Source organism: Xenopus laevis, chromosome 1L (assembly GCF_017654675.1).
Source record: "Xenopus laevis strain J_2021 chromosome 1L, Xenopus_laevis_v10.1, whole genome shotgun sequence".
In the NCBI taxonomy this organism is placed as follows: Eukaryota; Metazoa; Chordata; class Amphibia; order Anura; family Pipidae; genus Xenopus; species Xenopus laevis.
Window position 1 is genome coordinate 218,124,157 of NC_054371.1, and position 12,988 is coordinate 218,137,144.

Genomic DNA, 12,988 nt, shown 5'->3' on the forward strand with positions numbered 1-12,988 from the left:
TCAGTGCAGGAAGAGACAGTCGGGTCATTTCAGAAACAAACTCGGGACTGCGGGTTGAGCTAGGGCACTAAACATATTGTGAACACTTCCTGGGTACTTTCTCAAACCCAATCTGACAGTAGCAAAAACTGGGCATAGAAAGAGTAATGGATTTATTGAAACGTCACATGGTCCCCCACATTAGAGTCCTGCGCGGGTCCATTTTTTGGAACCTGTACCTGCCACCTGCAATCCACAACCCGGATCCGCAACCCGCATTCTTACCCGCTACCTGACCCGACCCGCAAGTACCTTATCCGCAACCCGGACCTGCGACCAGCTGACCATCAAGAATCAGGAAGTGCTATTGAGAAGACCCCCGGTCCCACCCGCAAACCTGCTGACCCGCGTCTATACCGCACCCGGAACTTCTACCCGCAACCAGCAGGGTACCGCAGGTTTTTGCGGGTAACCCAGACCTGCTGCAGGACTCTACCCCACGTCAATGCATTTTGTTTTTCCTTGAGAGAAGGATAACCGAAATGCGTTGATGTGGGATTGCATGCCCAGCCACTAACATGCAGGGCTATTATTTTTAGTACAGGTGTGGGACCTGTAATCCAGAATGCTTGGAACCATGGGTTTTTCGGATAAAGGATCGTTGCATAATTTGGATCTCCATACTTAAGTCTATTAAAAAACATGTAAGAATTAAGGGGGTTATATATTAAGGTTCATGTTGTGTTTTCCACAAAAATTCAAGTTTTCAAGTGATCTTTTTTTTTTAAAAAAAACCATTTTCAAGATTTATCATACCTGGACCCTGGAAATAGCTTGAATTGGAAAATACACCATCTAAAACCTGTTGAGGTCATGTGGAAGTCAATGGCAGAGGTCCCTTGTACCATTCGAAGATGTTCAAGTTATTTTCAGAGGGGTCTGCCCGAAAACTCGATCGATTTGAATGATTCATGTTTTTGGGTTTCACAACTTGAACTTGCTGAATCTACTTATTTCCATTCGAGTTTTTTTATTAAATTAGAAACCATTGGAGTTGTGAGTTCATTCGACCTGTGATATATAGCTCCCTAAATAAACCCAATAGTCTGGTTTTGCTTCTAATAAGGATTTATTTTATCTTAGTTTCGATCAAGGCACTGTTTTATTAATACAGAGGAAAAAAATCATTTATTTAAAAAAATTGGATTATTTGAAAAAAAACTCCCTATGGGAGATGATCTTTCTGTGATTCTGATCTTTTTGAATAACTGATTCTATACCTGTATTGTGTTTCATGGACTGGTCCAAAGTATCTCCTTTTGAGGCAAATTAGAGATAACTGGCAAGTTTTTCTCCCTCATTTTGGATCTAGTAGGACTTAGATAGGACTTATTTGAGCAAACGTTGAACCTAATGCGCATGTGCAGTTGTTTCAAATTATTTTTAATTTCTATGTAACACTGCATGCTTATGTGTGTCGTCTGCATGTAGGAGCACACCACACCTTGAATGCCAATATAATGCCAGTTATTAAATAGCTGTAGGCTCATTCCATTGAGTTGAATGGTCACACCAGAGAAGCTTGAAAGAACTATTACTCTGTGAAAGGTTTCTCCTTTCAGCTTTATTCAAAAAAAAAAATATTGGATTATTTGGATAAAATGGAGTCTATGGGAGACGACCTTTCCGTAATAAATCACTACACTTCCTAGAGCCTGGTATATTTATTAGTAGTCCGCTATATGCGGATGTTGACTGTGTCCTGCCTCACTGTTCAGAATTCCAGGAAACAGGGTTGTTTCATGTTCTATACATTCCTCTACAGGCAGCCCAGCCTTTTTAGGGGATATGCTGTGTTTTTGGATGTATTTATTCTTCCTGTCTGCTTGATTCATATGATGCTTTTTGTACCAGTAAATTTCTAATTGGTCTGTTTTTCCCCAACCAGTTTTAATTGTTGCCTATTAGGCGGCTAGATTTTTGCAGTCTGTTTTTTTTTTTCTTGACTGCACCCTGTCTGTAAAATAACCCGATATAGGCCACCAGAAAAGGATCACTAAGTAGATTTAAAGGAGGATCTCATAGATTAAGAAGGATGGTGGGGTTAGGCCAGGACCAGATGATGACTGATCTACTGCCTTATTGAGCTTCCGCTCCTGGTCTGCCTGCACCCAGAGGCATTGGGGTAAATTCACTAACCTCCGAAAATTCGCCAGCGATGGCTTCGCTCACCTCGCGACAATTCGCCAGGCGTAGATTCGCCAGGACAACGCTAATTCACTAAAATCCAAAGTTGCGTCCAGGGCACCGAACGCTGGCGAAGTTGCACTAGTGTTGGCTAATTTTCATACAGCGGGAAGTTAAAGTTTGGACTTATATGTCGCAGCAAATACATTACATTACACTACACAAGCCCGGGAAACCTTAATAAAATAAAATAAAGTTGTTATATTGCCCTACACATGAGCCCAGTGTATAGTTTATGTGCCATATGTTAGGAAATAGGGAAGCCGGGTACCCCAGAAAAAATTTATGATCTTTTGCAGCCTATCACCCTGAAAAAATGAAAAGTCGGCAACGTTTTTTGGGACTTCATTTTTTTTGAGGAACTCCTATCTACTCTATTGCACTTCGCTTGGTCTGAGGTGGCGAAGGTAAGTCTGGCGCAAGAAGCAACGTTCAGTAAAATCCGCATCTTAGTGAATTTGCGTAGTTACGTCCATTCGACAGAGCGCATCTTCGCCAGGCGTAAGGGAACGTAGTACCTTAATTGTGCAAATGATTAAATTATAAGGGATAGTGTAGCTCGGTGGCTCTAGTGAAAGGAAAAGGAGATTGACTTATGATTCTGTTTTTTAGGTTTCTTTGCAGGAAGAAATTGTAATTCAGTCCCTCTTAAATGGAAGTGTGTATTCATATTATTCAATAGAAAGAGGAACAGTGATGCCGGTGTTGCTTAAACTATTATCCGTTCAAGGCATTTTTAAGGCTAACAGACCTTTTACGTTTTTCAGGGGACCAGGAAAAAATGATGTTAAATCAGGGAAATGTGTTAAAGTAACTTTTTCTTCCAGTACTGAAAGGATATAATCACAGGAGTGAGTTTTACTTTGAGATACAATATTTAGTGTGTTAATAACAAGGGTTAAACATTGCAGTGTTAATGTTACACTATGGGGTCAAGTGCAAGACTCTCTGTCAATCACATACACAACCTAAAGTAATAAGTGATTGGTGCAGGACTGTATAAGGGGCAGACTCATTGGGATTAACCATTTACAGGCAGAACCAGGGCAAATATACATCTGGTTAGTATTCTAAACCTCTTTATTTCACAAATAATAACATTCATAGAGAAAAAAAAGCAGTTTTTTGGAACATCAGGACAAAGTTTTGATGTCAAATCCAGGAAAACACTACTTAAAATCAGGGAAATGCACCCATTGAAATGCATTATAAATTGGTGGGACCACAAAAAAATGTAAAATGCGGGAAAACCTAATATCACGGGACTTAAAATTAAGGTTTCACGGTAAAAAAAAATAACTATAAGTGTCCAATTGTGAATAGGGAGGAGGCAGAGAGAGAACATATACCAGGACTGGGGAGGAGGCAAAGAGTTCAATAGTAATTGATTTTCAGTGCTCCACTTACTTTTTTCCAAGTGTGAATTCATATCTCAGGCCACTTTCAAGCCCAACTGTCCAGCTATAAGCACACCAGCATATACCGACAAATGCCTTTAAATCATTTATTCTAGCAATTTGCAATGGGTTTTTATTATTTACAGTTTTTGAGTTAAATAGCTTTTTATTCAGCAGCTCTCCAGTTTGTAATTTCAGCCATCTGGTTGCTAGGGTCTAAATTATCCTAGTAACCATGCACTGATTTAAACAAGAGTCTGGAATACGAATAGGAGAGGCCTGAATAAAAAGATGAGAAATAAAAAGTAGTAATACATTTGTAGCCTTACAGAGTTTTTCTCAGATGGGGTCAGTGACCCCCATTTGAAAGCCAGAGAGCGTCAGAAGAAGGAAAATAATTTAAAAACTATAAAAAATAACGACGACCATTTTTAATTTTTTACCTGTTTTCCAAAATCTAAGTGTAAAGTTGAATGTCCCTGTCTCACAATTACAATTTTGCAACATTTAGTTGATCCATTTCTCAGAAGCATCTCTGGAGTATTAGCAACTATTGTATCAAGTCTAACAGCTGCCTGTAATGAAACCCAGGATTCTGCTCAGCAAGGTAGAGTCCTGCAGCGGGTCAGGTACTCACGGGTTACCCGCAAAAACCTGCGGTACCCTGCGGGTTGCGTTTAGAGGTTCCAGGTGTGGGTATACCCGTGGGTCGGCAGTTCTGCGGGTTTGCGGGTTGCCAGTCGGGCTGCAGGTCTTCTCAATATCGTTATTCACTCCTTTCTTCTGGTCACGTCTACTTCCGATGACGTCACTTCTGGTTTACAATGACATCACTTCCTGTTTTACTCCTTTTTTTCTGATCACGTCTACTTCCGATGATGTCACTTCCGGTTTTCAATGACAGCACTTCCTGATTCTTGATGGTCTGCAGGTTGCGGGTCCGGGTTGCTGATAAGGTACTTGTGGTTAGGGTCGGGTAGCGGGTCCAAGCGGGTAAGAATGCGGATTGCAGTTTGCGGGTACGGGTCGGGTTCGGGTCCCAAAAAATGGACCCACGCAGGACTCTACAGCAAGAACAAAGATAAGAAATGTATCAACTAAATGTATCAATTTAGAACAGTATAGAGAGTCGGCGACCCCCCCCCCCTCCCAGAGCTGCTTTAGGGCTCTTACTCATGAGCGTTTTTACCTGCGCTCCCCTGCAGGGGAGCGCAGGTAAAAACGCTCATGAGTAAGAGCCCTTAGAAGGTGAAAAATGACACTTTACACTTCAATATTAGAAGAACGGTCGTACATAGAAAATAGAAAGTAATTGGAAAAGGTCTTTATTTCTGGTGATCTATCTGAAACCAACTAAATTGAAAAAAAAGTGTTGGAAGGTAAACAACCTCTTTAAGTGCTAAGTTTTGTATTTTGAAGCTGTAAAATTTCTCATTGGAGATCTATAGAGAACGTATTCACAAGGGTTGGGTGCACTTTAGCAAGTAGCACAGGGTTGTTCCGGTCGATCCTTCCCATTATTCTGCAGCAAATTGATGACGGTTTTGAGTGTTTTCCTTGACCTTCCTGTGGATAAAATAAACCTTAATTGTGCAAATGATTAAATTATAAGGGATAATGTACCTCGGTGGCTCTAGTGAAAGGAAAAGGAGATTGACTTATGATTCCGTTTTTTAGGTTTCTTTGCAGGAAGAAATTGTAATTCAGTCCCTCTTAAATGGAAGTGTGTATTCATATTATTCAATAGAAAGAGGAACAGTGATGCCGGTGTTGCTTAAACTATTATCTGTTCAAGGCATTTTTAAGGCTAACAGACCTGTCTGGCCACTTTGTGTTGATAGGTGTAGTCCTAGTGCTTGGGTGGAGGCTGTCTGCAGTGATTTATATGGAATAAAGAGATTCAATGTGTATGTGTGTGTTTTATAAATGATACAGCTCAGATATTTACAGTGACAACATCCGCATTGCATGCCAACTGGAAATCCCTGATGTTTTGGTTAATGTTTCAAAACGTTGCCAATATACACAAGTATTTGTTTTTCGCCTGACTAAGTAAACATACACAGGTATCGGATCCATTATCCAGAAAGCCTTGAATTATGGGATGGCCATCTTCCATAGACTCCATTTTATCCAAATAATTAATTTTTTTTAAAAAATGATTTCCTTTTTCTCTGTAATAATAAAACGGTAGCTTGAACTTGATCCCAACTAATATATAATTAATCCTTATTGGAGGCAAAACCAGCCTATTGGGTTTATTTAATAATTATATGATTTTCTAATAGACTTAAGGTATAAAGATCCAAATTATGGAAAGATCCATTATCTGGAAAACCCCAGGTCCCGAGTATTCTGGATAACAGGTCCCATACCTGTACTGGAAAACAACGTCTTCCCGTAGTTCGGAGCTTTATCCGTAATTTGGAGCTTTACCTGTACCTGCATCCTTTATCTCTGATGTAGGAGACATTGCTTTGTCTATAAGTATTTGACTAAGTTTCTGCACCCCAACCAGCATTGCATGTTCTGAAAAAGAATATTCATTTAAGCCCCTACCTAAACATGAGATCTGCAAGCTTGCATGAGTACATAATTACATAATTACATAGTTACATAGTTACATATTTACATAGTTAAATTGGGTTGAAAAAAGACAAAGTCCATCAAGTTCAACCCCTCCAAATGAAAACCCAGCATCCATACACACACCCCTCTTTACTTTTAATTACATTCTATATACCCATACCTATACTAACTATAGAGTACTGCAAACTTAAAGTGCTACATGGAGGATACAGGTATAGGATCCGTTATCCAGAAACCTGTTATCCAGAAAGCTTCGAATTACAGTAAGGCTGTCTCCCACAGACTCCATTATATCCAAATAATCCAAATATTTAAAAATGATTTCCTTTTTGTACAAAGAAAACTGTAGCTTGTACTTGATCCCAACTAAGATACAGTATATATGAAAAAGTTTGGGAACCCCTCTCAGCCTGCATAATAATTTACTCCACTTTCAACAAAAAAGATAACAGTGGTATGTCTTTCATTTCCCAGTACTGGGGTGTTTTCTGAACAAAGATTTTTTAGTGAAGCAGTATTCAGTTGTATGGAATTAAATCAAATGTGAAAAACTGGCTGTGCAAAAATATGGGTGCCCTTGTAATTTGGCTAATATGAATGCTTGTAACTGCTCAATACTGATTACTGGCAACACCAAATCGGTTGGACTAGCTCATTAAGCCTTGAACTTCATAGGCAGGTGTGTACAATCATGAGATGTTCGTATGACTGTATATTTAATCCTTATTGGAAGCAAAACCAGCCTGTTGGGTTTATTTTATGTTTACGTGATTTTCTAAAAGACTTAAAGTATGAAGAACGAAATTACAGAAAGAACTGTTATCCGAAAAACCCCAGGTCCCGAGCATTCTGGATAATCGTTGCCATACCTTTATATAAAAGTGATACTGCAACATTTCTATTTAATAAGCTTATTTATCTTCTGTGTGAGCATTTCTTGTTTCATATGAGTTAGAGACCCAGCAGCAGCAAACTCATTGTAATTTAATTCTTCCTTTTGTGCCATTACAGGAAATAGACATAAAGGAAAAGGAGTCCTCCGCAGAGAAGGCGGACCATGTTCCATTGTTACCAGGTATTTTTCCTCTGGAGACAAAATATACACATACCACCCTACATAAGAATGGTGCTGCATATTACATTTCCTGGCTCGCTGTCCATTTCTAATTACTTTATGCAGTGTGCGTGCACTAAATGTAATTGCAATTGAAAGCGGTATTTGTCACCTTCCTGTACTGCTGGTTCTAACTCTTGAAACAGCTAAGCAGAAACCACCATTTCTGCAGCCAAGAATCCAGTTCCCACGATTCCTCGCCTGCCTAATAGGCAGCTAATCAATTGGTTTCTGCAATGTTGTTTCAAGACTCAGAACCAGTTGCGCAGAGAATAGAAAGTGCTACACAGAAACTGCATTCAATTGCAATAACTTCTACAAATAACGCTAAAAGCACTAAAAAATGTAACGTATATTTGTATATATTATTTGTATATGTAAAGTGCTAAGTATTATATTTTCTTTTATTCTGCTATTCTATTTAAAGAAAGAAAGCCAGAAAATTGTATCGAAATGTGGAAAAAGGCTATACGATTAGGGGCCGATTTATCAAGGGTTGAATTTCGAGTTTGAAAAATTCGAATTCAAAAAAGACCAACCGAAATTAAGTTGAAATTTTCTTTGGCCGAATAGGTCAGTTTTCAATCGAATAGATCCGTATTTGGCCGAATTCAATTCTTACAAATCAAATTAATATCGCATTCAATTGAATTTGATTCAAAGTTTTTCCCAAAAAAACTTTGATTTTTCAAAGTCCACCAATTGACTCTGAATAGGTTCTAGAAGTTCCTTTATAGGCTAAAACAGCATTTCAGCAGGTTTTTGTTGGTGAATGGTCAAAGTCGAATTTTTAAAGAGACAGTACATGATATTTTTTTTCAAATTTGAATCTAATTTGGACTATTCCCTAGTCGATGTACACAAAAATAGCTTGATATACGATTTTTTTTAATTCGAAAATTCACATTGACCTTTGATATATCTGCCCCTTACAGACGCATAGCACGGGTTTGTGCCTGTAAACTTGATTCCTGCAACCAGAAACTCTTATGTTCTTTTTTCTAATAGCACAGCTACTTTTCCTGCACTGGTCTCCAATTGACCCATGTTCAATGGAAGCAAGGGGGAAGCGTAGAATTTGGAAATATGGTGCCCATATATATAATATGGTGGTGGGGTGGGTTTTGATTTTTTTTAAAATAATTGCCCAATGGTAAATTTAATACTTGTAGAAATGTTGATGTTTAAAGGAGAAGGAAAGGTTAAAACTAAATAAGCTTTATCAGAAAGGTCTATATAAATACACCAGTAAACCCTCAAAGTAATGCTGCTCTGAGTCCTCTGTCAAAAGAAACACCACATTTCTTTCCTTCTATTGTGTACTCATGGGCTTCTGTATCAGACTTCCTGTTTTCAGCTTAAACCGCTAGGGCTTGAGCATGCTCAGTTTGCTCCTCTCCCTCCTCCCCTCCCTGCTTTAATCTGAGCCCTAGCGCTATGAGTGAGCAGGGAGAGATTCAAGCAGGAAGTGATGTCACACCAAGCAAATATGGCAGCTGCTATCCTAAACAAAGAGAGAGCTTCTAGAGCTTTTAACTTGTGCATGGTAAAGCATTATAATATAGAATTCTAGCTAGTGCTATTGTGGTTAATCTATTTGCAATAAATTCCCTCGGTAGCTTTCCTTCTCCTTTAATGAGAAGGCAGCAGACAAGTTTGTAGTCTTGTGTATTCATGAACACTAAGGGGGTTATTTACTAAACTCGGAATGCAAAAATCACAAAAAAAAAATCGTGATTTTCTTTTATATCATCAGACTTTTAAAAAAAATCACAAATTTTTCGGAATGTATTAAACCCAGAGGATGGAAATGTCCGAATCTGAAAATGGGAAAAGTCCCAACGATTTTTCGGGTTTCATGCAATACCCCAAAGTTTTCGGGTGAAAATTCCAAAAAAAACTTCGGATGAAAAAAATCAGATTTTTTAACACAAATCAAATTGTCGGGAAAATGTAATGATAAATAAGCGAAAAAAACCTGAGCGGATTTGATCGGAGTTTGTAGCAGAAAATATTTAGATTAATTCGGACTTTGATAAATAACCCCCTAATTGAATGGACCAGGCCGGGCATCAGTAACCATTACAACACTGGGGAAAGATATAGATGAGGCTTTAGTTCTGTTTTAAACAGTACATGGGAGAATTCCCTTTATTAAAGCACATCTTTGATTTATAAATGAAATGCTGTTTGATATTCAGATTTTCATTGTAGCTCATCTCATATCTTCTGTAGTTTCCCTCTAGACCTTAAATGCTGTGCACTTTACAATGGTTACACTGCTGGATGCTTTTTTGGCTGCTTCCGGCATAGGAAGTGATTGCTGCTGCTTTTCCAGTGATATCATGTGTTTTAGAAGGAAGGAAGGAAATTACTTAGCACAATATTTATCCAATGCTTTGTCAGGCCAGGGCCACTTTTTCTCTTTTCCGACCTGCCAGTGCTCAGAACAATTTATGGCAGTTTTTATTTGCCCATAAATTATATACACATTTCAATAAAAAGCAAACGAATCCCAGTGAGCTGAATGCAGAAATCTATAAAGACTACGTAAGATCAAGGTGTTCCCCTATTACACAAGCATATATCACACCCAGGCATTTATAGGATACCATATTATCAGCTTATGTCATACTATATACTAGGGATGCACCGAATCCACTATTTTGGATTCGGCCGAACCCCCGTATCCACTATTTTGGATTCGGCCGAATCCGAACCCTAATTTGCATATGCAAATTAGAGGTGGGAAGGGGAAAACATTTTTTACTTTCTTGTTTTCTGACAAAAAGTCACGTGATTTCCCTCCCTGTCCCTACTTTGCATATGCAAATTAGGATTCGATTCGGCCGGACAGAGGGATTCGGCCTAATCCGAATCCTGCTGAAAAAGGCCGAATCCCGAACCAAATCTTGTATTCGGTGCATCCCTACTATATACACAATATTATTTTGAGATTTGTAGCCAAGATTACACGTGCAATACAAGATAATGATGAACTTGTAGTGGAAATCTCAAGTTCTTTGTTGCCTTTCTATACAACAAATCACAAGAAGAAACTCACTGAAGATCTTTAACTCTTCGAAGTAAGACAGGAGAAAGTTGTTATGAAAAAAACATCATATATAGGCATGGGACCTGTTATCCAGAATGCTCGGGTCCTGGGGGTTTCTGGATAACTGTAATTTGGATCTTCATTCCTTAAATCTACTAGAAAATAATGGAAACATTAAAGTGGACCCGTCACCCAAAAAAATTATTTCAAATCCTATTTTATCATGTTAGTCAAGCAAAATTACCTTTAATTACACTGTATAAATTATTTGAATCTTGTTTCCTTCAGTCTGGGAATTCATAATTATAACAAGCAGGCAGGAGCCATTTTGTGGACACTGTTATTAAGACAAGCCTTGCATCATCTCAGAATCTTGTTTGTGCACCAGAATGTGGGACCTGATGTCCATCCCCATACAATTAAATGGTTAAGAGAACTGGGGGAATGTAGGGAGAGCAGTGACACCTAGAAAGTGCCTAATGGAAAGTGAAAGTAATTGCTTGACCCGCCTCTATGCCTAGGCATAGAGGAGGGGCAGGCAATATTTGATTGACAGCTGATATTTTTAAATGAGTTTACAACAGCTATGAACGCTTTAATAAAAAAAAGAAATTGGATTTCATATTTAATTTGAAAAGGACTTTTATTATACAGATTTTTATGTCTGGGTGACGGGTCCACTTTAAATAAAGCCAATAGGCAGGTTTTGCTTCCAAATAGGATTAATTGTATCTTAGTTGGGATCAAGTACAAGTTACTGTTTTTAGTACAGAGAAAAAGGAAATCATTTTTAAAAACTTGGATTATATTGATAAAAAGGAGTCTATGGGAGATGGCTTTCCCTAATTCGGAGCTTTCTGGATAATGGGTTTCCGTAAAACGTATCCTATACGTTGCATTACATTAAAGCTAGCCATACAGACCTTTCTTTTATGCCTCTTTAATAATGTATGCATTGGACAGTGTACAGCTTTGGGATCCCTTATCTGGCAACCCATTACCCAACTTATGAGAAGGCCATCTCCCATAGACTCAATTTTAAGAAAATAATTCTAATTTTCAAAAGCGATTTCCTTCTCTATAATTATAAAACAGTACCTTGTACTTGATCACAGCAAAGATCTTATTAATCCTTATTGGAGGCAAAACAATCGAATGGGTTTATTTGATGTTTAAATGATTTATTTTAGTAGGAGATCCAAATTACAGAAAGACCCTTATCTAGAAAACCCCAGGTCCTGAGGATTCTTAATAACAGGTCCCATAACTGTACTAGCATGGCACAAAATGAGTAGAAAGGGGCAATGGATGATTTTACTTCTCACTGTAAGCTTCATTTAGGTGATACAGCTGTTGATCTCTGTAGAGCTGGCCTCTATCCAATTACTCCAAGCATTACAATATGTTTGTGGGGACCCCCTTTTCATATATACTAGTTGCAAGAGTGGTATTAATGAGTTTAAAGGATATGTAAACATTAAAACCAAGTGAATGTAAAATTGTGAATGTATCCTTTAATATCTTGGAATTTAAACAAAAAAATAATGACTGTACAATGCAAAAGTGCTTAGAATATCTCACTCATTAATTTTACATTCACTTATTTTTAAGGTTTACTTATTCTTTAAACATTTCTACCCATTTGGAGAGTATGGAGGGGCCTCATGTCATCCAGTGAGGACGTATACATTTAATTTCATAGGAGAGTAGGGTGTGAAACAAGAATCCTGTTTCAGACTTTGGCTTTAAACCTTCTCAAATTCCCTGTAGGCAGAACTGGGGTGAAGAACATTTGAGAACAAGGATTTGTCCTGCATTTATAACATAGCTTCTGTCTAAATAAGAAGGTTTGGATTACCAGGCAGTGCAATTAGGCACAAGAGATCTGCATCAAGGGAGTTACTTTTGGGCTAGAACAGTCCCTCTTGCCTGTACATGTTAGGTGAGAGGGAGGGATATATGGAGTCCAAACAGTCTATCTCTGGTCAAATCCTAGTAGTCATATGCCCTGTTCATCTTTGGCCTCCTCAGAATTCAACATGGTCAGGCCAAAATCCACAATGTGTCACACTAATAGGCAGATGCCATTGTATTTAACAGTGTAGAAAATTAGCCGAACAACACAAGCTAGTATAGCGGGGATCTCCCCTGCAAGTTTATTAGGTCAAGTGATGTAATCTACATCACTTGACCTAATAAACTTGCAGGGGAGATCCCCGCTATACTAGCTTGTGTTGTTCGGCTAATTTTCTACATAGATACAATTGGGAGAGGTGCCGACCCCTCCAGCCAACACCGGGCTTCGACTATCAGGAGAGACTCTGGGGAAATTAGGTAATTATATTCGCTTATTGTATTTAACAGTGCCAGTGGCACAGGTGATCATGGGTGGTAGGTTTTGCCTTGGCGTAGAAAACTAGTTTTAAGTTTCTTTGGAATTATTGCATCACTTCAATGAAAAGCTCATGTTATAGATCAGTGATCCCCAACCAGTAGCTCGTGAGCAACATGTTACTCTAACCCCTTGGATGTTGCTCCCAGTGGACTCAAAGCAGGTGCTTATTTTTGAATTCCAGACTTGGAGGTACGTTTTGGTTATATAAACTA

General features: G+C 38.5%; 1 protein-coding gene across 1 annotated transcript in view; it reads left to right on the plus strand.

Moving 5' to 3' along the window:
• mtmr12.L (myotubularin related protein 12 L homeolog) overlaps nucleotides 1-12,988 on the plus strand; it is a 65,361-nt gene that overhangs the window by 5,415 nt on the left and 46,958 nt on the right. The window contains exon 2 of the mRNA XM_018266574.2: nucleotides 7,224-7,287. Coding sequence (XP_018122063.1) covers nucleotides 7,224-7,287 — 64 coding nt within the window. The remainder of the gene's footprint in view (nucleotides 1-7,223; nucleotides 7,288-12,988) is intronic.